This window comes from Sinohyriopsis cumingii, chromosome 5 (genome assembly GCF_028554795.1).
Source record: "Sinohyriopsis cumingii isolate HCF-2022 chromosome 5, ASM2855479v2, whole genome shotgun sequence".
Classification (NCBI taxonomy): domain Eukaryota; kingdom Metazoa; phylum Mollusca; class Bivalvia; order Unionida; family Unionidae; genus Sinohyriopsis; species Sinohyriopsis cumingii.
The window spans coordinates 11,565,876-11,590,401 of NC_142965.1; the positions used below are offsets into that span (position 1 = coordinate 11,565,876).

Here is a 24,526-nt window from a genome sequence, read left to right on the forward strand (position 1 = left end):
GAGTTCGATTAGAAGTTTCCTCTTCCGCTAAGTAGATTCCACGTAAAATATGTTGGTAATCCTTTACCTCGTCTTCCTCAATGGGTTGCTCTAGGTGAATCTCGAAGTAACCAAAATGATCAACACGTGAATCATCGGGGGCCTGGAAGTATTGAACAAGGTCTGACCACTGAAACAATTTCTGACGAATCAGTTCTCTTATACCCTTCAGGTACCAGTGGTTAAAGATCTGGTGACGTAACGGATGCAATTGTTCTTTACGTTTCACTTGTATTTTGACCAGCTCTCGGTAAATGCGTTCTCTCAACTCCACAGGCAAAGCACGAATGTTCTCTTGTAAAGTATCCATGAATAGGTCATACTAAATTCTCTTTGGTCTGACACAAGAAATGTACTCTTTGCACAAACATGGTTTTACTTCAGTGTCGAATTTAAATCGTTGAGTCACTAATCTACATATTACAATTCGTTCAGAAGTTTCCTCTTTCACCAAGTTGACATTGCGTTCAAGATGTTGGTAATTCGTTAACTCTTCCTCTGGAATTCGATGCAGTACGTTTACAATGATGTAGGTAGAATCGTCCATAATAAACCAATCCTTTTGAAAACTAGAGGATCGTTGATCAATGTCTGTCCGATGGAACACTTTCAATTGAATCAATCCTTGTATAGCCTTCAGGTACCAGTGGTTCAAACACCGGTGACGTAACGGATGCAATTGTTCTTTACGTTTCACTTGTATTTTGACCAGTTCTCGATAAATGCGTTCTCTCAACTCCACGGGCAAAGCACAAATGTTCTCTTGTAAAGTATCCATGAACAGATTATTATGGTAAGAAGTTACTTCAATGTCTCGGTCCCACTAAGGGTAAGTAATGACAATTCGGTGACCATAGAGCATGTTCTACGTAGGCCGAATCTTGCGGTTCCCAGTGGTGAAGTGACACACCGCAACTGAAGCACTTGACTTTATCTCCTTCGCCCAAGTAGAAAAATCCGGCTCTGGCTAATTCTTCGGGGGTCGGTCCTCCCAGATACTTAGGCCATTTTCCTTTGAACGATTGAAGACGATTTTCAAAGTCGCAGTATTCTGACAAACGCACAGGGAACGAATATTCGACTTTTACAGGTTCGTTTCGATGAGGGTTGAGTGACATGGGTAGGAGTTTGCTCAGGGCTGGATGACATCCGTAGGGGGGTAGACGTGAAGGTGAACATTCCCCTTTAAAACGAAACCCAGTAAAATGTCCAAGAGGACGAGCAGCATCGCTTTCGCATCCCACAGGTTTGACACGCACAGCATCACTTTCCATGATAGGGGTAGGGGCACTAAAGTTCCCATGATGCTTTACGGCATCGCTCAGGTCACAAGGTACAGCATCGTATCCATCGCAAGGCTCACAATCGCACTCGTCTGCAAACTCCGTTACGCAATTACAATGGTAACCACATGGACAATCGCAGTTTCCTTCCGGACATTTTCCGTCGCAATGCATGGGTCTTATCCATCCAATATTAGTCACACTAGAGGAAGATACAACTTTTTTACAATCCCCAAACTGGAACGATGCCTCTTTCAAAGTATTCATCTTGTTCGCTCGGTCTTGGTAGTCACAATGAACTATCGATCTTGCCTAGGGTTCCTTTTTTATATACAGACCAATACCGACGTGACCGTACGGTAAGGTGAAATGATTGGGAAGTCGAACTCGCTTCTGGTATACAATTTGATAGACTTTTTCCAAGGGTCGACTGACGATGTGGTGAGTGGGTAAACGTACAATCTTGTTCGGTTGGTGAGTGGTCACTTTAAAGTTTCCATCCTCTCCCGATTGCAAGGCTTCTTTCAATACCCCAAAGTTGACCACTCGACTGGTACGATGATTCAGAGTCAGTCCTTTCACTTTGCACGTCGTGTGCACTTCTCCTTGTTTGTCCCGGTATTCGTAGCCGTAATTTTTGGGGCCGCCACTGACGAAACTTAGAATCTTGTCGTCGGGATGCTCGTCTGTCCAGGCTCCTAAACGGTCTCCTTCGATGTTAGGGTGATGTTGAATCGGGTGATGGATGTAAATGCAACTGTCAGTGTCAAAGTACAGGACGCGTTCTTCTAACAGTTCTAAAGCTTCGTACAATTTTAAGCGAGCATGGGCTGTCACGTAAGCCGCAATGATGACATTTCCAAAAGGGTCGTCTTGTACAAAGTCCAGATCTTCTTCGTAATTGACCAAGATCAAATCCTCTCGAACGACGTCCACGTGTTTCATGTATTTGGTTTTGTCGTGAATCATCTGGAAGTAGCGGGAAGGTTCTGTCAAATATTCCGTCTTAGGTAAACACGGTCGTTGTGCCATTTTACCCCACAAGCAATTTAACATCACTTTGGCAAACGATCGCCTGCCTTCGTTTTTCTCGATGTGGTCTAAAGTGATGCCTTCTTGTTCCCGGTATTTCTCTTTGAATTGTATTTGGTCTTCGGGAGTGTGACACCAGGAAGGATAGCCGCTAGCTTCTTGTTTCAGTTTCAAAAAGGCATCCACGTAGTCGGCGAAAATGCCTTTCTGAGTGGGGTCACCTTTGCGGTATTGTTGTGTCTTGGGAAAGTGGCAAATTTCGTACACTTCTAACAGTTGGTATCCCATGTCCAGAGCTTTGAACAATTCCACGCTGACCCAGGTTCCCGTCAAGGCCCGTTCTTCCTGGGTGTGATGGCAAGGCTGGTCTTGGTTGCACGTTTCGGCACAAGTACGGCACAAGGGAAACATCAGTTTGCCTTGACAATGGTGAGGTAAGACGGGATGGTATAGGTTCGTGGGAGGCAAAACTTTACACTTGATCAAGCCTTCGTATTGTCGAATGTTTTTCAGGTCGATGTGTTCCGTCAGCAATTGCGGGTGCCCTACGGGAAAGCGACAATATTTGCACACGTAGGGATACAGCGAACACACGTCCAAGTATTTGATTTCTTCTCCTTTCTCTTCGTCGGCTTGGTACAGCAAACAGGTGGCATTGGTCCTTCCTCCGTACAAACTATCCCTCGGGTTCAGCGGGTCCATGAACTGGTAACTTTCCACGAGGCGTTTAAACTCGGGATCGGTTTTCATACGGTGATCGTACTCGTGTTCCCACATTTCCACCACTTGGTATCCTTCCTGTTCTAACTTTAGGCGACGCTGACAAGTGTCCTGGTACAAGTCTTCCATGGTCCGTTGTAAAAACTGATTTTTAGTGTCACGGTCAGGGTAACAGACGGGACATCCGTAAAACCCAGCCATCTACCGAATACGTTCCGATGGTCTTTTCACCCCCTCCGTTGCGGGCATGCTGAATCCATTTATCTTCCTTGTCGCACAAGTAATGTAACCAGCGTAGGGCTTTGACCGAGTATTGACGCTTAACATAGTGGGTCGTTTGAGGGCTGATGACAGCTACGGTGTTTTCAGGCATGAATCGTTGGCGATACACTAAGGAACACGCTTTGGCAATGGTGCAAGCTTCTTTCAAAGGATCGACCCCTCCGTGTTCCATGAACAGTTCTCGAAATTTTCCACAGCAACGCCGTAAAATGTCCACGTCGGAACGACAATACTTTAGCATTTCTTCCTGAAAGTCAAAAGGGTCCGAGGCGTGAGCCTGGTACCAAGCGTAGAAAGCTTCTCGTTGTTCGGTACGCATGTTGTCGGGGTCGTAATAGTGAGCCTCAGGCAAATGGGGTAGAACGGCGTGTTGATTGGCTTCCGTATTGAAAAAGTGTGGAAAGTACCCTTTAGCCATTTCTGTCATTCCAAACGTTTTAGGCATTCGACTCAAAGGCATGGCCAAATAGCTCATCGAATCTTTAAACTGCACTTGTCCCACTTGCATGAAAATGATTTTGGCTCCGTTCAAAGTCACTTTAGGACGCTCGGTGCCTTGTTCCGTATAGTACCTCAAAAGAAACTGTCCATCGTATCCGGAGAAATTGTGAGCCATCACCGTGGCATGACGATGACAATCTCCGTAACGTTCGATGTCCTCTTGGCTCCACGTCTTGTCGACGGGGTCTAAGACCCATTGGGCAAAATCGGCTAACGTGTTTGGTCCCCGAAAGATTTTTTCACGCCCTCCGGGAATCTTGCTGCAGTGAGGGCAATGACTGAAGATAGGTTCTTGAATGCACTTCTCGCACGCTCGATGAGCCACGCAGAAATTAGGAATGTGAATGCCAGTCTCTTGCATGCATTCGAAATCGAAAAAGATGAAAATTGCTTTTCTTCTTGTGACCGTCCTCTTTCTCTGTTGGGGGTTGGTATTTTTGCACGTAGCATTGGTGTTCCAAGTCCACGATGTGGTGACAAATGTGACATTTTTTCTTTCCTCGACATACGTGTGCCTTGGCATTATTGGTAAGTATGCCTTGTCCACAGGTAGGGCACAATCTCAGGAGTTGACAAGCACATTTCTTCTGTGAACCTTGCGTCTTCAAATGTTGTTGGTAACAGGTAGGGCTGACAAACGTGCGCAGACAAGTTGAACAAGGCACTGGTTCTTCGCTCAGACAGGGTGGAGAGGCCAAACATCCTGGGCATTTCCATCCACAATGTTTGTGTTGCTGTCGATTGTTATAACCATAGTCACATTTCTCACAATAATAAACATATCGCAGGAATCCAGTGATACTGGTAATGGTATCGAAATGTTCATCGTGATGATAAAGGTGAATGTATTTTCCGTCCTTAAAATGTTGGCCTCGAAACAACAGAGGCCCGCGCATTTCTTGAGGGTGCACTTTCAAGGTGTATCGTGGAGCTAGGGCATCTTGCAATTTTTGCATCTCAGGAATGCCACAGGGTGTGTCTTTGGACAGGCCGGCTTGTTGCAACAGGAGTTCTGCTTCGTTTCGTTGTTTGGCTCGATCGGATCGTTGAATAGTTTTCCAGGTTCTTTTCCATTCTACCGTGTCGTTCTTGTCGGCATAGGTTCGTCCCACCACGATGGCTCGGGCTAAACACATCTGGTCTTGAGGGTTGTTAATTCGGACGAGACTTGTTTTGGTGTTTCGAAGGTCGTCCACCAATAACATCTTTTTGCGTCCTGTCCCTTGAGGAGGAGAGACGTGGGCCATTTTTAGTGTGGCTTTACCATCGGTGATGTCAAACTGGTCATTAGATTGTTGTACGTGTTGAATCTTGTCCATGATTTTGGAAGGGGTTAGTTCTGCGGGTCTGCTAAACTCGATCCAAACAGGGGATTTCAAACCGTCGTGATCTATGGATAGTGTCAAGCGATCGTCTTCTTTGGGTTGACATTGTCGCTTGAGTGAGGTGAGCAAAGAATCCCACATCTCGGTGATGAACCCTTCTGCTTTCTCCAAGGGTACGTCGGCCTTGAAATCTTTAAACTTCACCGTGTAGGTGTAAGCCGTGGTTCTAAATTTTCTAGAGGAGCGCTTTTCCGTCTCTCGAATGGAATAGTACTTTTCAGGGTTAACTAAGGGTGGTGAATTTGGTTTAGAGGTTTCAAATTCTGGTTCACTCATGTCCTCTTCAAAATCACTGGCATGAATTTGTGCCAAGATTTCAGCCCTGGTTCGAGGCGATAGATCACGTTTCTGCCTCTTACTTTCTTCTTCTTTCTTCTCGAATGAATTAGATCGTTTCATCTTGAAAGTAAAAAGTCAAATGACTCAAGTTCAAACACCATGAGCTTCTTTATAGTCATAGCAGACCAGCGTATATAAAAGGGTGCGTGTCTTGTCCTTTCACTATTCATTTCACTCTCAAGCCGAGTACAACGATGGAGGAGACTAACCAGATGGAACGTTTCGTCAGAGCTTTGCGAGGGGTCATTAGAAAATTCTCTTCAGACCAGCCTACGGACTACTCTCCTTCCTTTCGAGATAAAAGTCAAGATACTTGCTATATCTGTCAGAAGAAAGGGCATTGGTCTTCAGAGTGTCCAGAACGTCAAACAAGAACAAAAACAGGGACTAAAAAAGACAAAAGTCAAGATACCTGTTATTATTGTAAAGAAAAAGGACATTGGTCACCAGATTGCCCAAAAAAGAAACAAGAGGAGTCAGAAGAAAAGAGGGATTCTTCAGAAGAAGAGAGGGATTCTTCGAAAGAAGAGAGGAATTCTTCTGAGGAAGAAGAGGAAGAAAAAAGACAATTCTATTTACAAGAGGCAAAGAAACAGGAGAAGAAGAAAAGAAGAAGGGAAGAAAATGAGGAAAAGACGGTGAAGAAATTTAAAAAACAGAGAGACTAAACAAGGAGAAAGAAGAAGTCAATGAACTTTTAATTAAAGTGTTGTGTTGTGAATTGTGAATTGGATTGTAAAAAATGGAGAAAAGAATAAATGAATGATATAAGGTAAGTGTCTTTGAGTTGTGATTTTAAAAAAGAAGCTACACTCACGCACTCATACACAGACACGTACTATAAGGGTAAAATGGGTGGGGTTTTTTTTTGAGTTATTGGCAAATTGAAATTGTATTTCTTTTCGAGAAATGTGGCTGGCCCTGAAAAGGGCCTTTTTCTTCATGGTGAAGGGGTGAGTTTAAGCAATCAACTTTAACTGCCTTATGCCTTTGCCACAGCCAAGGCCTACTTCTGGACTGCGTAATGTTGATGATGATTGGGTTGAAATCACTAAGGGTGGTACGGTAGGCTTAGTCATAGGGTTGACGTGTTTAGCTCGGGAAGGTCGTATTCTCTTCGGTCGTAATAAAGAAGTCTGATACATTTGTTTCAGACTTCTTAACTCCGCTAAAATGTCCAACAGTACCGTGACCGTTTGATTTTCACCCTCTTGTTTCTTTGCTGCTACTTCTTCTTGCTGTTGTTGTTGTTGTTGTTGTTTTCTTACCTCTTCTTCTTGCTGTTGCTGAAGGAGAAAAGCCTGTTCCGCTTCCTTTTGTCGTTGTATAAATTTCTCCAATTCTTCTTTCTGTCTCTGTCTAAAATTTTCCACTTGCGGTAATGAAGAAGGTAACGAAGGTTCCGGAACAAATTCTTGCGAGGAGAGAAAATCCACAAAATCCCAATTCACCTCTTCTGAAAGTAAGTCCGAGTTCCCTTGGGCAGTCTCCCCTGCTGGTGCACCCCAATGGATCGTTTTCTGAGTTTCCGTCATGTTGAATCACTGTCGCATAGATTGACTGCACACAAGCGCTAGCGAATCTATATAGACTACGTGACGTCACAGACTGCTCTCTTCGGATTGGATACGGGCTGACTGAATTCTGTAACGCGTGTTCGGATTGGTGAATGAACTCAATCCGTTTCAATCCTTTCTGTCCCTATAAATAAGCGCAGTTCACTGCATTGATTCACCTATTGTCGGAGCCTCAACATGTGGACAGACGTTGAATCTTCAACCCTTGTGTCAACAATGATGTTCAGGACGGACATGCTCATGTATGTCCGATCCAAGTGGACAGTTGTCCACAGGACCAGCAGCAGCCTGTGGATAAGAAGAGTCTATATAGAGAGACAAGGTTGCCTCAAGAGAACTCTGATGTATGGCCCTGCTGTAAGACGAAGTTTGAGGACAAGAAGATGTCGCAAATGCCCTTTATGTTAAGGGCATATTAACATAAACCAAAGGCCCTTTTCAGGGCCAGCCATATTTCTCGAAAAGAGATAGTCTTTCCATTGCCTACCCTTTTTAAAATTTTTTTAAAAAAAAAAAGTCAACAAAAAATCCCATGTTCAATTTCCCTTGTCGCTAGACAAGCCCAAAGTCTATTCCCCATGTTAAATTTCCCTTGTCGCCAGAGTGACCCACGATTTTTCTCCATGTTAAATTTCCATTGTCGCTAGAGTGACCCAGGGGTCTCTGTAATGCTAATTCCCATTGTCGCTAGGGTGCCCCACTTTACTACTCCTAATTCGTACAAATCTTGCTTGAATATTCCAGACATAACATTTGACCCTTGATCAGATTGGACAGATTTTGGAAGGCCAAATTGACTATAAAAAAACTGTGTCAAAGTTTTTACTATTGTTTTAGTTACAATATTCCTCAAATTAATTGCCTCTGGGAATCTTGTTGACGCGCACATTATGGTTAACAAGTATTGGTTACCTGACTTGATCTTAGGTAAGGGACCCAGACAGTCTAACATATTCTGCTAAATGGTTCGTCATATGCAGGAATAGGTTGCAGATGAGCCTTAGATATATCCTGATTGGGTTTTCCTACCATTTGACAAGTATGACAAGATCTGCAGTATTTACAAACATCACTTTTAGTTTTTGGCCAATATATGTGATTCAAGATCTTGTGATAAGTCTTATTAACCCCTAAATGACCAGCCAAAGGAGTTTGATGGGTCAGATTAAGAATGTCCTGTCTGTACGATTTTGGAACTACAATTTGATAGTTCACTGACCACTCGTCACCAGCAGGTACCTCGGGTTGTCTCGATTTTCTCATAAGAATCACACTTTTAATGAATTAACAAACAGGTACTTCTGTGGCTTCCGTTTTACTAATGGTCCTTTGAAGCAAACATGAGATCTCAGGATCTTTTTCCTGTTCGACGACAAATGATTGTCGTTTGTCTCCCTTATTAGTATAAAGACAATGAGTAGTTGAAAGAGGATCACTGTGATCAAAGCCTTTTGACTGATCCAAACGAGGAATAAAAGTGACCTCATGACAAACCCGACTAATACATGTGTCAGCTAAAGGAATACTTTCCTGATCAACATCTCAAGAGCTTTCTTTGCCATAGCTCTAGTAACTGCGTCAGCTGTGTATAAATCATATAATTCTTTTTTAAAAGTATCGACTTTCTAAACAAGGCGTGTCAGTTACAAGTGGATTAACCACAAGCTTATCTCCAGCTAGGTTATTGCCAAGTAATAAACGGATGCCTTCAATGGGTAAAGAATGCACTATTCCGACTGTCACGGGTCCTGAGACTAAGTCTGATGACAAATGTAGACAATTGAGAGGAACATTAACAAAGCCGCATTCTACTCCCTGAATAAAAACACTCTCATTAGAAGAAGACTTCTCAGAGAAAGACAAAGTACCTGATAATAAAAGACTCTGAGAAGCTCAGAGAAGCTCCTGTGTCCCCTAAAATTTTAATAGGGATATGACTGGCCGAATTACTAATGAGTGATATAGAACCCTTCGACATGAATGGTTCATAATTCTCCATAATAAAATCATACTGGTGTTTATTTGACCCAACAAATGTATTGTTTTCAATACATGACCGTGACCTTGACGTTTTAGAGATAAGAGCATTTGGAATAGGTCTATCTTGATTCTATTGCTTATTTTTCAATTTGCAGCAATCAGAAATAACGTGTCCTTTCTTCTTGCAATAGGTACGCGTAGGAAGAGATAAGGACTTCTGATCAATCTTATCAGAAACTTGATTTCCAAAAGTTGTGCCAGATTGAAATTTAGAAGGGCTCATAGTAGGCTGAAATGCTTTTTTAACAGAAGACTGTTGAGTGGAAGACTTATTTACAAAAGAAACTTTATGAGCTAAGGAATACTCGTCAGAAGTACGAGCAGCATTTTCCAATGTTTAGACCTTATGCTCAGCAAGATAAGTCTTAACGTCACTATGGACACAATTCTTGAACTCTTCAAGTAATGCGAGTTGTCTTAGATTTTCGTAATCTTGATCAACTTTCTTGGCTAAGCCCCACCTATCATATAACTGCTCTTTTTCTCTTGAAAATTCGACATGATTTTGTCCAGCTTCATTTTTATTGTTACTGAATTTTTGTCGATAAGCCTCAGGTTCTAACTCTTAACCCTTTAAGATGCATTCTTTAACCAGATCATAGTCAGCACTTTGCCGTACTGATAGGGATGCACAGATGTCTCGGGCTTTGCCAAAGAGTGCACTCTGTAATCATAGAGCCCAATGCTCTCTTGGCCATTTCGAATTTTCAGCAATGTTTTCAAAATGAGGAAAATATTTGTCTACTTCTTTTTCTCTAAAAGGGGGCACTAGCCTAATATTATTTGTAACATCAAAACTTGAATTTGTATGTCAAGTGGGGATGTGCTTTTCATCTCTGGTTCTTTTAATCTAAATTGATATTCCCTTTCTTTCTTCTCTCTTTCTCTCTGCAATTCAGTGTCTTCCTTTTCTTTTTGTGTTTGCATTTGTCTCTCTCCTTCTTCTTTCTCCTTTTGCAACTGCGTCTGTTTTTCTTCTTTATGTAACTGCATTTGTTTGTCTCTCTCTCTCCTCTTTCTCCAATTGCATTTTCCTCTCTCTTTTCTCCTTATCTAATTGCATTTGCTTCTCCTCTTTCTTAAATATCATTATCCTATCTCTTTCATCTTTAACTAATTGCATTTGTTTCTCTTCTTTCTCCTTCTGAAACTCAAGCTTTCTTAACTCTAATTCCATCTTGTATTTTAATTTTAATTCATTTACTTATATGTTAGAATCTGAAACAGAATTACTAATCAAACCCAAAACACTTCTATCCAAAACAATCTTTTCCACCAAATAATGGACGAAAATATTTTTTATTTCTTGCTTCGTTAAAGAAGCATTTGCCTCAGAAAGATCATATTTTCTGTCAAGCTGAATCAATTCATTTTTTTTTTTCAAGGAATGTAACTGCTCCTAGGTAGTTTTGGAAATAAATATCTCCACTTTAGATGACATTATAAAAAGCTTGTTGATTTCACTAAAGATTTCTAAAATATGAAATAATACTTGTGATTTAAAACTGTAACAATGTTACATTACAACAGCATGTAATGAAATTTTAAAAAAATTGAACTAACAAACAAACAATCAAATTAAATATACATAACAATCCGTGAACCTAAACTTTGATAAGGCGTCCGACACAAACGGGGTAGAACCAGGTGAGAATTTTGGAATGGCATTTTATCTTGTTTATTGTATTAACCTTTTGAATGTGACAAATACTAGATAATAGCAAAAAATATGCCTTTTTGTTGTTTTTGTTGTTGTTTTGCATTGTGTTCTCTTTGTTTTTTATTGTTTTCGTTTTGTTTGTTTTTTTGTTTTTTTTTTTGTTTTTTTGTTTTTGTTTTTATTAAAGGCACTTTTTAACATATTATTTTATATGTCGAACCAGCGATACCCGCTTCTGTGTTGTCCTTGGGAAGGACATTTAGCTCCCATTTCCCGTCATGATATAGCAAATAATGTGTTAAAGGTGCTGCTCAAAGCAAATAACACTCAGGACCACCTCGTCGTTATTACAGCGCCAGCATTTTACCTGGTGTGGTATGACGCCCTGTATCTAAACGGTAAATTTAACTTGCAGGATATGTGATAATATTTACATGCAGGTGCATGCATGACATACATGTAATTCTGTTTGGATAAAATATGTATCGTTAATAAATATCGGTATTTCAGCTTATCCAACAAGCATGGAAAAGGTCAGATACTAATAACAGTACATAAACATAAGTAAATTTCATTCCCATCTGATCTCAGAAGCACATTGTGTTTATATCAATTGAATGACTCCTCTCTCTCTCTCTCTCATTAAAACAAAGGTGATGTGTACTATTTAACACATCCTTTTCAAAGGATTTTAAATTCAAAGGTGGAATCATGTTGTATAAAATAAACAATTTCCTGGGCAAGTTCTAAAGCTTCGTCCACACATTTAAGAATGTGTTAATGTCATCGATACCATGTAATGGGTTGCATATCGGTGTTGTTATACACTCTGCACATTAGAATGCTTGGCTATGATCAGACCTTAAGAGTACCTTCTTCCTGGAAACCAACACTATCTTGCACGTGAAAGTTTACAAGTGGATCTTTGATATACGGTTTTTATCTCTCAAGTGAAATAGATTACACATTTCGCTTGTCAAGTACTAAATTTATAGATTTTCAACTATCGCATTACTTAGTTGTATGTCAGTTATATCAACCTGTGTTTGATAAAACTACGCGTACTGGGTACAAGTGCTTGTTCATTACATTTTACCGATCGGACTTGGGAGTCCTTGCAATGTTCCACATTAAACTTAGATCAAAATGGTCGGGTTTTCTAATAAGATAAAGACTACAGGAAAGCAAAGAAGACTAATCACCATGTTTTCCTATCGTGTCGAGCAAGAAGCTCGAGAATACGCTCAAAACAACAAACTTATACCCGGATAAAATCATCGTAATCGAAGTTTAGCAGTCAAAAAAAACTAATCGAAGCTTAGAAGATCCTGAAAGTTCTACTAATCTAACTTCATTTTAATCAAAGTTATAATATTCTAAGACTTATTGCTTTGAGCTTGAGTGAGGCTTTTGCTTAAAATATTTTAAGCATACCTGACCCGGAATTAAGGTATGCAATGTTTGCAATCATCTTATCGCAAGGTTGTATCCAAGAGTAATCAATATCATCCTGGTCAAAGGGCTACATATTTATATTACATTCTGTATCAGTGCTATTTTCTCTTCTAGCTTATGTTCGTCTGTTCCACTAAATACTGCTTTTCTGAAGTACAGTTTATAACATAAATTATTGTGATCCTATGTATTCAAAATTAAATTATTTAAGGTAAAGCTATCGCTTCTTTCTCTCCTTATCTTCTTGTGCGGGCACCTTCATAAGGTTAGAAACGATTTCCGGTACACAAAGATCTTCTGTACTAGATAGCATTGCTTCGTGAGCAAAGAAGCGTGTCTTATGAAATCGATAAATAGGTGTTTCGACTATGCCCGCCTTAAAACTAGAGAGGGATAGATATCTTTTGGACAAGAAAGACAAAATAAATTCACATGACTCGGACCGGTTTTGAGTTGTTTAAAGGTTTAGGTTTTACGTTAGTGCGGCAGGAGGAGAGGGTGCCCGCACGCCTGCGTGCGTAATGGCACGAAATTAACGAAAAATATTGTACAAGACATCTTTCATTTCCAGGGAGAACAGGACGAACACCAATATTTGCGGTGAATAAGAGTAATAAATGTTCTAATAATTTCAAGTTCGAATCCTGTTGGAAAATCAAAGATGGATGAGTACTGTGCTTATCTACGGTTCCTTGTAGAAATACAAATAATGGCATTCCGGTGTTGGAAATCCAAATTAAATTTGTAAGCAATCTCTTTCCAAAATTTCTGTGTGAGCACTCCTCAAAATATTTCCAGAGAAAAAAGAATTAATCCTTTTGTAATCCAAATGATCTGAAGAAAATTAGAACTATAAATCTGGCTACAACAAAATAACTTATCACTGTAAAAAGACCAAAACTGAAAAGTCTCTTTTAAAGCATCTCTATTAAAACTAACAAATGCGCGTAATGGAAAAGCCGTAATTGTGAAATCGAAGGGGCGGTCACGTGATCGTGTCTCTGTCGCGTACACCAAAAATGACCCTGACGAAAACCAATCATTTTTACTCCAAGAAATAAAAAATTAAAAAATTGTTTACATCTTAAGTGTAATCTTATCATGACCTTGGAAACAACCAATCATTTTAAAATAAAATAGAACTTGTTTATGAAAGTAGCTACAAGTTCTGAAACAAGCTCAGAATTTAGATAAATACGTTGTGTTTATAAACTAACAGTTAAGGTCAAACAATTTTCTGAAGAAGTATCATCTCTAGTGAATAAATTTACATTCTAATAGCATATAATAGAATAAAAAATTTAAAACTGACAAACAATTAAAGTAAAGAAAATATGAATTAAATCAGATATACGTAACACTTAGGTATAGACTGACAATGAAATAATTTTTGAGGGCTAACGGGGCGGGGAGTGGTAGTAGGAGTTCGGTGCCCTGATTTTCTTTGAGCCTGACTTTTTTCTCTTCTTATCTTGGAGAACATTTATTTTATTAGCTATTTTATGATGAGATACTGAAATATATCAGTGAGGAAAAAATTATATGGCCGTAGTGTCAATATCACTTTTAAAACTACTTTGTTTCCCATTTAGGAAATTTATTTGCCATAATGCATGCTTTTCAAACCTAAATCTCCATATTTAGGCCTACATTTTTTTCCTTCTCCTTATCTCTCCCCCTCCCTTAATCTCTCTTCCTCCATATCAGGATGGACAGATCTTAATATGTGTCAAATGTAGACCATCCAGTGTATATTTATGCAATAAATACGGTACCATCAAGAAATGCCTAAAAGCGAATTCCAAACAGCAAAACGATGATATTAAGTCTTACCTTTTTACACCTAGTTTTCTCTATGAATCATGGAAACTGCCATGGACCAAACTTACATATCATGTTGCTATGTATAACCCACATAGTACGATATACCTGTAATACTCTATAACAAAACGGTACACCTTTTCAAGAAACAAAATCTTGGTTAAATATCGTGATAAATTATTTTTAATAGGAATTTTAACTAACTCGTATCACAGTTATTGTTACGAACCTGTGGTAATGAGCTAATTGAGAGAAAAGAGCTAAAACCGACGAGTTTTGTAAAATTCAACAAATAATTTATTTCCCTAGAATACAAAGCGACTATTTTTAAATAAATAACAGTATTGTGAATTAAATCACAAATAGTCCTAAAAGTTATATCACAAGTAATGATTATTCTAATTGAGTTCCAGTGGTGTTCCGAATGAATTCCAATCCTGAATGTGTAGATGTGCCAATGATCTTGAATTTGCCAGTGTGCCAACAGTCATATGTATCATAATGATATAATCTAGAATGTCTTTAAATGAATTCACAATAATCCCAAAATAGTGATTTTATCCTAGAGTATATGAGCACCTTGTAATTAAAAAGGAATAATTGAAAGAAATAGTTCCTCTAAAAAAATAACTGAACGAAACTACAACACTGATATGGCTACGTGTATTTAAGATAGGAATGATTAATTCTCAGATAAACAACCCTTAAAGACAAAATAAGACACAAAACAGAACCAGATGAAGGTCACAAGTTCATTTCCAAATCATAGTAACTTGTAAACAAAGTCAGGTCTTTCAATTAATTTTTAAGAACCAACCAATCTGAAACCAGTTAGACCATATACTTTGATATTATACACTCTAACCAAACAAACTGACATGATTTTAAAGCACAAATTCACAATCATGAACAAAATTAGCTGTTGTGTATGTTATTTATTAAATGGCCATTACAGTCTACAATTATAAATTATATGGGTATACATAACATCGTATTTTGCTTTCCTAATTTTTGTCATGATTATAAATGGCATACAAGATGTTTATTCAAATTCTGATTCAAGGCCTAAATTTATTTACGAATGATGAAATTTTCCTTTTAAAATGATCTACATCCTGTATATTCTATTGTGTCTATAAATAAAATTAGAATACCTAGGTTTTTAAACAAAGTCTTCACTCGTGTTTCATTTCTGTCTTTGGAAATCCTTGGTCAGAGTATTTAGTTATGTTCAAATATAATTTGAGAGGAATCATTTATTTAAATTATTCATTGGAATTACAAAATGATGATTGACTTTTTGGACTAAAAAACTACTTTGGGAATAACGTGAATTTATATTGATAGTATATATTTATAAGAACCTCAAAAATGATAACTGCCCTAAAACATTTAAATATACGTTAGCCGAAAGACGTTAGAAACGATATACAGTACATACATCTTATTAGAATACGCTGATGTTGGTTGGGATTATTGTTCTGCCGAAAAAAACTGCTCAAGTTAGAAAAATTACAACTAGAAGGAGGTGGAATTGTAACTGGGCTTACTTGAAGTGAACACTGTCATTAAATTTATGAAGCAACTGTTTGGTCTGCCTTTGCAGAGAGAGGAAAGTTACATAAACTGTGTTACATGTACCTTCATAAAAGTGTATCCGGAGACTCTCCTGCTTATCTTGCTGATAACTGACCACTGGCTGGTGAGACAAACATACATAATCTTAGAAATAGGAATACATTTAATCGCATTAATGTCAGACTCAAGAAACTCATTCTTATACTTTGTTTGGAACACACTTCAAGATTCTCTAAAAAGTGAAAGTAATTATTCAATGTTCAGAAGTAAAATAGAGACCAAGGCGAAACAAGTGTCCACCCATGTTTTCCTTGGAAACAAATAATTATACATTCATTATACTAGAATTAGAAATAATTGTAGTGATTTAGGCAATGATTTAAAGTCCATTTTGTGAGTTTGGTTATGATACAGAAAATGCATACAATTACATATTTACTTGCAAATGCTATATTGAACATCGTAGGAAATTGGTTCAGAATCTAAATCATCTCCATGTACCAGCAATTTAAAATAAATTATTATCCGGATCATCTGACTTTACAGCGAATGTTAATAGTCATTTATTTGGCTTGTTCCAAACGTATATTAAGACATGAAACAACTTACATAATTACGGAGTATTCACAATTTGATTCCTCTACTTAATTACAGATAATTTTAACTTTAATAAATAAAGACATGATTTTCTTCATTTTTAGCGACTTAATTTTTTTTTGTCTATGTACTAATGCCCAGATTCTGCCACAATCATTAATTGATAGTTAAGTGATTAATGTATTAACACACACACCCTCTCTCTCTCTCTCTCAAATATATTGGTTGAAACCATATCTCTTTTTATTATTGTAAGAAATCATATTAATTTACATGCATGTACATGTCATTGATTTTAGGAAAAGGTTTATTCTAAGTTGTGAGAACTTGTAGCCCGGCACCATTTGTAAACATTTATGGCAATAAAACACGTTTAAATCAATGTGAATTCATTCTATATTACATCATTCTGATACATCAAGACTACTGGTAAATATTCACAATCAGGATTATTGGAATTCACTCGGAACATTCTATACATTTGACTTGTAGTAGAACATTTAGCATTATTTGGGATTTCTTAAACTTTCACTTTATTCTATGGAAATAAATTATTTATTTAATTATACAAAGGCTGTTGATTTCACTTCATCTGTTTAGGCCCATAGATTCGCAACAGTTAACTCGAAATCAAATATAATATTTTGTTTAAAGATGTTATGCTCTCAAGTCAGTCAGATACAACTGCCATGTATTGTTTCTACAGTAAAACCCTGCCTCAACAGTATATATCCACGTCTAAAATGTGTTAAAAAAATAAAACACTTTTCATGTTCGCACGAACAAAGTCATTAATTTGACAAAGCACACAATTTGAAGCATGACATGTGCACGCTAAATTTTAAAATTGTCGCTGTCCTAATGTAAAATTTATGAACTATTTTATCGATGTAGCTGTTAATCACATTGACACCGAATGGAGAAAATCGATGAAAAGGGGCGCTCTGTGAATAATATGAATTTCTTGAAGAGTGACAGGAGTAAGGTGAAGTTGTTTGCATTTGCAACATGTACAGTGGAGATAATGTTGGCATACCTCTATGTTACTTTCATGTGGCTGACATTTATTTGGATATTGTACTTGTGAAAATTGTACATGATCTAAGCACACAGCTAACTAAAAATGACCGCTTCAGTGTGCTCAAAACACCAGTTTCAATTAATGTGTGTGTGTGTTTTTTTTTTAATTTTTAACGTAGCTTTTACAGTTTGAGTCATATCGCTTTGATTTCTGCATTGTGATAGTTTATGGTGATGTCTAGCACTAGGGCATCATGCCGCAGATATATAGCATGAAGTCCCACCCAGTCACATTATCCTGACACCAAGCCGACCAGTCTTAACACTAACCTCTTAATACTGAGTGCCAAGCAAGGCAACCGCTAGTATAATTTTTATAAGTCTGTGGTATGACTCGCCCGGGATTCGAACCCGCGACCTCCCGCATCTAAGGCGAAAACTCTAGCTACTTAGGCCATCAGTGCAGTGCCTGAATTAATCCAAAGTACACTGTCTTTAGCAGTTATTGAAATTGGGAAAACGAATTTTACCAGACTAGAAATTACTAGCTACTGAAAGTGCAATGAATAAATTTACGAAATAAATAAAATTTAAGAAAAAACCTTATTGGCTCTTTCGTTTTTGTACATTTTACTTTTAAGTTCATGAAGTTGAAAATAACCCTGAGAAGCTTGCAGTTTTTTATGAGTGCACATCTGAAGTAAGGCAATAAAATGGATATAACAGGTTCCTGTTTTTGTTTTTTCGATATACTGAAGCCAAAAAAATTCAAGCTATTTGTGGACAGGAATTGTAACCCCCACCCCACCCAACCCCACCCCACCCCGCAAAAAAAAATCACAGGTCCTCCCCATCTTCAAACAATTAAATATCAAAATCTTTAATAAATTTTTCATAAATTTCATGAACAGAAACATTTTGATCTGATCATTCCTTTCAAAGGACGAATTTCTTTTTTCCTATGAGTGGGCTTTGGATCAAAACAAAAAAGATACTTTCCAGAAAGAGTTGCTTGATAAACCAAGTACATAACATGAGAAATAGGAAGCAGACGTGGGTGATATAGGTTACACCGCTGTCGGGCTTTTCTGTGCATCTAAGGTTTCCGTCTTCAATACTGGCGCAAAACTCATAACAAATTCGACCGATTGACGAAAATGAAATACTGCAACGTCTGCCATATGAAAAGAGACAATTGTCACCAGAATATTCTGTTCAAAATAAATACTAATTTTGGACAAACGGGTTACTAATCCTGTGTTTTACTTACTCGTGATATGTCGGCCTATTCTGCGCATGGTTTTGAAAAGCTATAATATTTATGCATCGGGCTATGGAAATGAAACACATTCCTTTGTACTCTTTCTGTCAGCATTTCAGCAGAGCAACTAGGTCGGTTTATATTAGCTGACTTTACAAAATTCAAGGTAAGAATGCCACTAAAAGGCATGTGATGTTAACCAAACCAAGCCGAACTAGTAAAATGAATTAGTACAAGTTCAACATTTTATATAAATAGGCTATTATTTTGAAGAGAAACGACAATGAATAGGATGTAATTTGTTTCCTGTAGTGTAAGCCTTAATCTAATTAGCTTTAAAATATCACTTTACAGTAAAGGTAATCAGATAATCCACACTGGATTAGAAATGACAGACACCAACATCTGGTTTATATATTCAGAAGGGCTTAAGTTCCATGAGAAAAATACATTCAGGGCAGTCTTTTCTCCCCTTCCTAGCTGTACTGATGTCTTGTATTTAATAAATAGTATAGAACGCCTTCTTCAGTTATTCTTCAATAACAAATATTATTATATGCTCATTTTTTTTCTCCATTAACTTTACATTGTCAGAATCGTTCAGTATTTTATGATATTGCACACCTTCATATTGCATTCACGTGCATAAAGGAACTACTTTCTATTGTAAACAAACAATGGACGCAGACACCAGCACTTTTGATTTGGAAACAAATCATGTACACTCGCGTAGTAGGCGTTTTACGTTGTGGTTGTTTAAATTTGTTTCTGAATGAAGTAAAGCAATTATTTCGTGGACTGCCATATACCGGTTGCTTTGGCACATTCCGCGTTAACTTTTTGATACAATGTTTCGGATTTAGGCTAGCTGTACAATAGACGCAAGAAAGGGCCTTACAAATAACATACAAGTGTCAAGACATAAACTGTCTTCTTTAGCTGGTGATAAGAATGGCAAAAAGTACACTTACAGTTTTACATCCTGAATTTCCTCAAAATGTGCTTTCTTAGTTCTGCAAATCCGAATTACATTAGCCATGTCATAGGTTCTCAATCTTGATTACACATTTCGAAATTGTTCTGTAATTTAGAAAAAGGTGCAATTACATCCTCCTTACTGCACTCAAAATGAAATAAGCATTAAATTCCATAGCGTCTTTTTGATAATTGCAATTGAAAGACTTCATATTTTTCCCGCATTATGATTTCAAACATTCAATGACAGAAACAGAAACACACTTGCAGATGTCAGCACGCTTCTCCCTCGCTTCTTCAATCCGACATATTTCATGTGGAATTGTCATATAAATCCAGTCCATAATCACGAAATTTCGTCGAATCGAAAAAAATAACAAAATCTATTAATTCCAGATCAAATGGAAAAGTTGTTGCAATGCGCATTCATTCACAATATGACTCCGAATCTCAATTTTATCTAGACGCGCTATTTTCTTTCAAAAGTTATCTCGAGCGCGTGACTAAGTTCAAATTTATCTGGGCGGAGTTATGTACGCATTAATAATGTTGTTATTGTGTAATGATGAATCTACGCTTGTGTATATAGTTTGGAATACGTCGTACTTTCAGTTCTTTTTATTTCTTGTTGTGTATTTTGTTAATATAATTAAGCATTAGGTATAATTAAAAAAAATAGCATATAATAAAAAGGTTACTGCATTTGTATCGGAAAATATGAATTCGTTTTGTCGGATGAATATACTTCTCTCCCAAGGTCTCTGCTACAGATAGATGGTGGTTTTGGTAAACCAAAACTTACGAGACATCAGCTCCTATCAACACTTTTCTAAACATATTTTCAACAGTCTTTAAAACGAAAAGAATATTTAAAATTTAATATAATTTTATACTGCTGCTGATGCAGGTGTGTTGAAGTCAACTAGTGAAATGTCATCACTATTATGTATGGCAACATCCCATCTCCTTAGTCAATTATATTTATTTTCCAGTTTTAATGAAATCCTTGTTCAGGCATTATGAGAAAAAAAAACTTTTTTACCAGACCTACTAGACCTTTGCATAGCAAAGATCCCAGTGAGCCATCCAAGTCTGGTTGAATGAGACTAACTTAGTGGCACAAGCTAATGGGGGCAGAGAAGGGCAGTGATACTTTTTTTAAAAATGGTGCCAAATTTAAGATATTTTTTTATCAAGTTGCCAAAAAGGTTGTTTTAGGTTTATTCAAACCAATTAGAAGATTGGAAAATAATATCAGTTTCTGTTAAATTTTTAGCGAATTGTATGTGCAGCCATCATCGTCAAAATTACATTAATCAAATGATGTAGTATGAAATCAAATGATTTAACCCAGCAAATGAAATGATAAATCCAGATTCCAAATGATGAAATGTCATAAGAAATGATTTAATGAACAAAACTGAATGATGAATTTAGATTCCAAATGATATGGTATTAAATGAATGATGTAGTGTGAAATGAAATGATTTAACCGAACAAATGCAATGATGAATTTAGATTCCAAATGATATTGCATGATATGAAATGGTGTATTATGAAATGAAATGATTGGACCAAAAATGAAATAATGCATTCAGATTCCAAATGACGTGGTATTCAATGAAATGACTTAGTATGAAATTAAATGATTTGAAGAACAAAAGAAAATGATGATATCTACTTCCAAGTGACGTAGTATTAATAAAATGATGAAGTCAAAAATGAAATGATTTAACTCAACAAATGAAACCATGAATTTAAATTCCAAATGATTTGGTATTAAATAAAATGATTTAAACAACGCTGGTGATCCTTGCTTGTTTGAGGACTTAAGTGTTGGGGACAAAGTCACTCCAGTGGATAATGAGGATTGTGCGGAGACAGCGCTGATGGAAGTATTCAAGGAGGCAGAGGTGGCAGCTGTAGGTGACTCAGGATTCGGCACCATATAGGAGGGTGGTCAGTACGACAGCTCTGTAGAGGCTGATCTTTGTATTCCTCTTGAGACTGGCATTGTACCACATTTGTTTACAGAGTCTGCCGAAGGCACTGTTTGCCTTGGCCAGTCTGTTGTCTATTTCTTTGTCGATCTTGACATCAGAGGAGATTACACAGCCCAGGTAGGTGAACTGATGGACTACTTTCAGCTCTCTGTCTGGTCAGCCTTGGGTGCAGGCTGGTGAAGTACCTCAGTTTTCTTTAGGCTGACCACAAGACCAAAGAGCTGGCAAGCTTCTGCAACGTCATCTGCAAAGAGAAGTTCTCTAATCAGTTTTTCCAATGTCTTGGTGTGGGTCTGAAGTCACCTTAAGTTGAAGAGGTTACCATCAGTACGAAATCGGATATAGATGCCATCTTCGTCATCAAGGTCTTCTGTTGCTTTTTGGAGTATCATACTGAAGAAGATTGAGAACAATATGGGGGCTAAAATGCAGCCCTGTTTCACACCATTTGTGTTGGGGAAGGTCTGTGACAAGTCATTATTGTTTCGGACCTGACCAAGCTGGTCTTCATGTAGTTGGATGACCATGGTAAGAAATTTTGGAGGACAGCTGAGCTTTTCAAGGATTTTCCACAATCCAATTCTGCTCACCATCAGTCCATTTCCGCTCACCGTATCAAATGCTTTCATCCGGTCCACAAATGTGATGTACAGTCCTTTGTTTTCTCTGCATTTCTCCTGGATGAACACCATGTCTTTTGTGCCCTTATTGGCACTGAAGACTCATTGACTCTCTGGAGCATGTTCTTCTGCAATGGTGGGCACCAGTCTGTTCAGCAACACTCTAGCAATGATTTTGACTTAAATGGAAAGCAGAGTTATCCCACGGTAGTTTGAGCAGTCAGACCTTTCCCCCTTGTTTTTCTACAAGGTGATGATGACTGCATCTCGGAGATCTTGTGGAAGTTTCCCTCACTCCCAGCAGCAAACGAAGAACTCGTGGAGTTTGGTGTGCAATGCTGGGCTTCTTCTGTTCCATATCTCTGGTGGGATACCATCTTTTCCTGCAGCTTTTCCAGTCTTCAGCTGTTCTATGGCTTTTACAGTCTCTTGCAGTGTGGGTGCCTCATCCAGTTCCATCTTTAGTGGCTGTTGTGGGATGCTGTTAATAACTGCCTCCTGGACTGTGCGGTTAGTGCTGAAGAGGGTGTGGAAGTGATCTGACCAGCGGTTCGGGATAGATTCCCTGTCAGAGTGTAACTTTTGGCCATCTGCACTGCATAGGGGGCTCTGTATTTGGAAAGAAAGGAACCCCTTGTAGTCACCAATGTCAGCATACAGCTGGGTTCTTTCTGCAAGCTTTGTCCACCATTCATTTTGTATGTCTCGGAGCCTGCACTGGAGGGAGCTGCAGATAAGGCGGAAGGCTGCTTTCATCTGCGGACAGGATGATTGAGCGAGGTGGGCTTGATATACTGATCTCTTTTTGGCAAGCAGTTCTTGGATTTCTTGGTTGTTTTCATCAAACCAGTCTTTGTTTTCCTTAGTGGTGAATCCTAGGATTTCTTCTGAGGTTTGCAGAATGGCAGCCTTGATGTGATTCCACATCTCTTCTGGAGGTAGATCTGGCGGAAAATTAGGTTCTTCAAGTCTAGACTGCAGGCTCTCTTGAAAATCTGCCTTGATGTCTGTTGACAACAGGTTTTTTACCTGGAGCTTCCTTCTCGGGGTGCCTTTTTGTTGTCTGGGCCTGGGCTTGAAGTGTAAGCCGAGCTTGCATGGGAGAAGACAATGATCTATGTGGCACTCTGCACTGGGCATCCCTCTGGTATGAAGGACATCTTTTAAGTCCCTCTGACATACTAGAAAATAATCGATTAGGTGCCAGTGTTTCAATCTAGGATACATTCAGGTTGTTTTCAGGCTGTCTTTCTTCTGGAATACGGTGTTTGTGATGGTGAGCTGTAATTCTGCAAAAAATTCAAGAAGCAGGCGCCCATTTCCCAAACAGCGGGTATGTATCAGGCCCATATAATTACCATGTGAGCAATAGATGACAGCACTTTTGGAGAATCCATGTGGCCAATCATTAGAGATGGGTTTATTTCTAAACATACCTTTAACAGAAATCTCACAAATTATGTTTACTACAATTATCTCCAAATCACCTTCAAATTGGCAGCATGAATCAAAACAATCTTTAACAAGCCGGCTTTTGATTAAGAGACGCCACTCAGTTGCTGACATGAGGCTATGTCGGACAAATCCATGTCCTTAAAAATATCATGAAGAAAGTGTAACTGATAATATGTTAAAACATAAATATTTGTCAAAACTTGCTTTAGCTATTATGTAGTCACAATATCACATCTACAAAAGAAAATGCTGAACTAACCTTGACAAAGACTACAACATAGAACTTACACAGTGTATCATGTGAAATAATGAATCAATAAATAAAGGTTTTGATACTGTGGCATCCACATCCAATGAAATTCACAGACCTGAAGCACAGAAATGTCTGTTCGATATGCCATGGTGTAGATAGGGTTGTTGTTGTTGTTGTGGGGTTTAACGCCATTTTTCAGCACAAGATAGGCTATGCATGGCGGCCAATATTAATAGTGGAGGAAGAACCCGGGAAGAACAAACGACCCACGAGAAGCTACTGGCAAGCCTTCTCACATACCCATATTGGCGGAATCTTAGACTCAAACCCACGCAGACAGAGGTGAGATGGCAGTGATCCGTAACGAAGAGCGCTTTAGACCACTCGGCCACTCTGGGCCCCTGTAGATAGGGTTATCGGAATCTTGGCTAGTAAAGATGATATTTTGGGGGCAAGCTCAAATCTTCTAAGAGTAAAGTGATTTATAAAATTTGTCCAGCAATATTGTTGCTTGGAAGGCATAAACAGATGACACCATAATAATGCATTACATCATTTGCAAATAAAATGGTGTGCTTCAGTGTTTTCTGTACATGATTAAATAGTGCAGCAATATGGTTTGCAAAGTGA

The 24,526-nt window shown here is 38.2% G+C and overlaps 3 protein-coding genes across 7 annotated transcripts in view; 1 reads left to right on the top strand and 2 right to left on the bottom strand.

Annotated features, from left to right (window-relative positions):
- LOC149798635 (acyl-coenzyme A thioesterase 9, mitochondrial-like) overlaps positions 1 to 24,526 on the top strand; it is a 132,283-nt gene that overhangs the window by 14,651 nt on the left and 93,106 nt on the right. The gene's annotated exons all lie outside the window — the stretch shown is intronic.
- On the bottom strand, positions 21,868 to 22,260 carry LOC149798636 (uncharacterized). Its single transcript, XM_089957276.1, has one exon. The coding sequence runs from the start codon at positions 22,258 to 22,260 to the stop codon at positions 21,868 to 21,870; it is 393 nt and encodes a 130-aa protein (XP_089813402.1).
- On the bottom strand, positions 22,480 to 23,328 carry LOC149798637 (uncharacterized). Its single transcript, XM_089957277.1, has one exon. It carries the CDS (start codon positions 23,326 to 23,328, stop codon positions 22,480 to 22,482), a length of 849 nt encoding a protein of 282 aa, XP_089813403.1.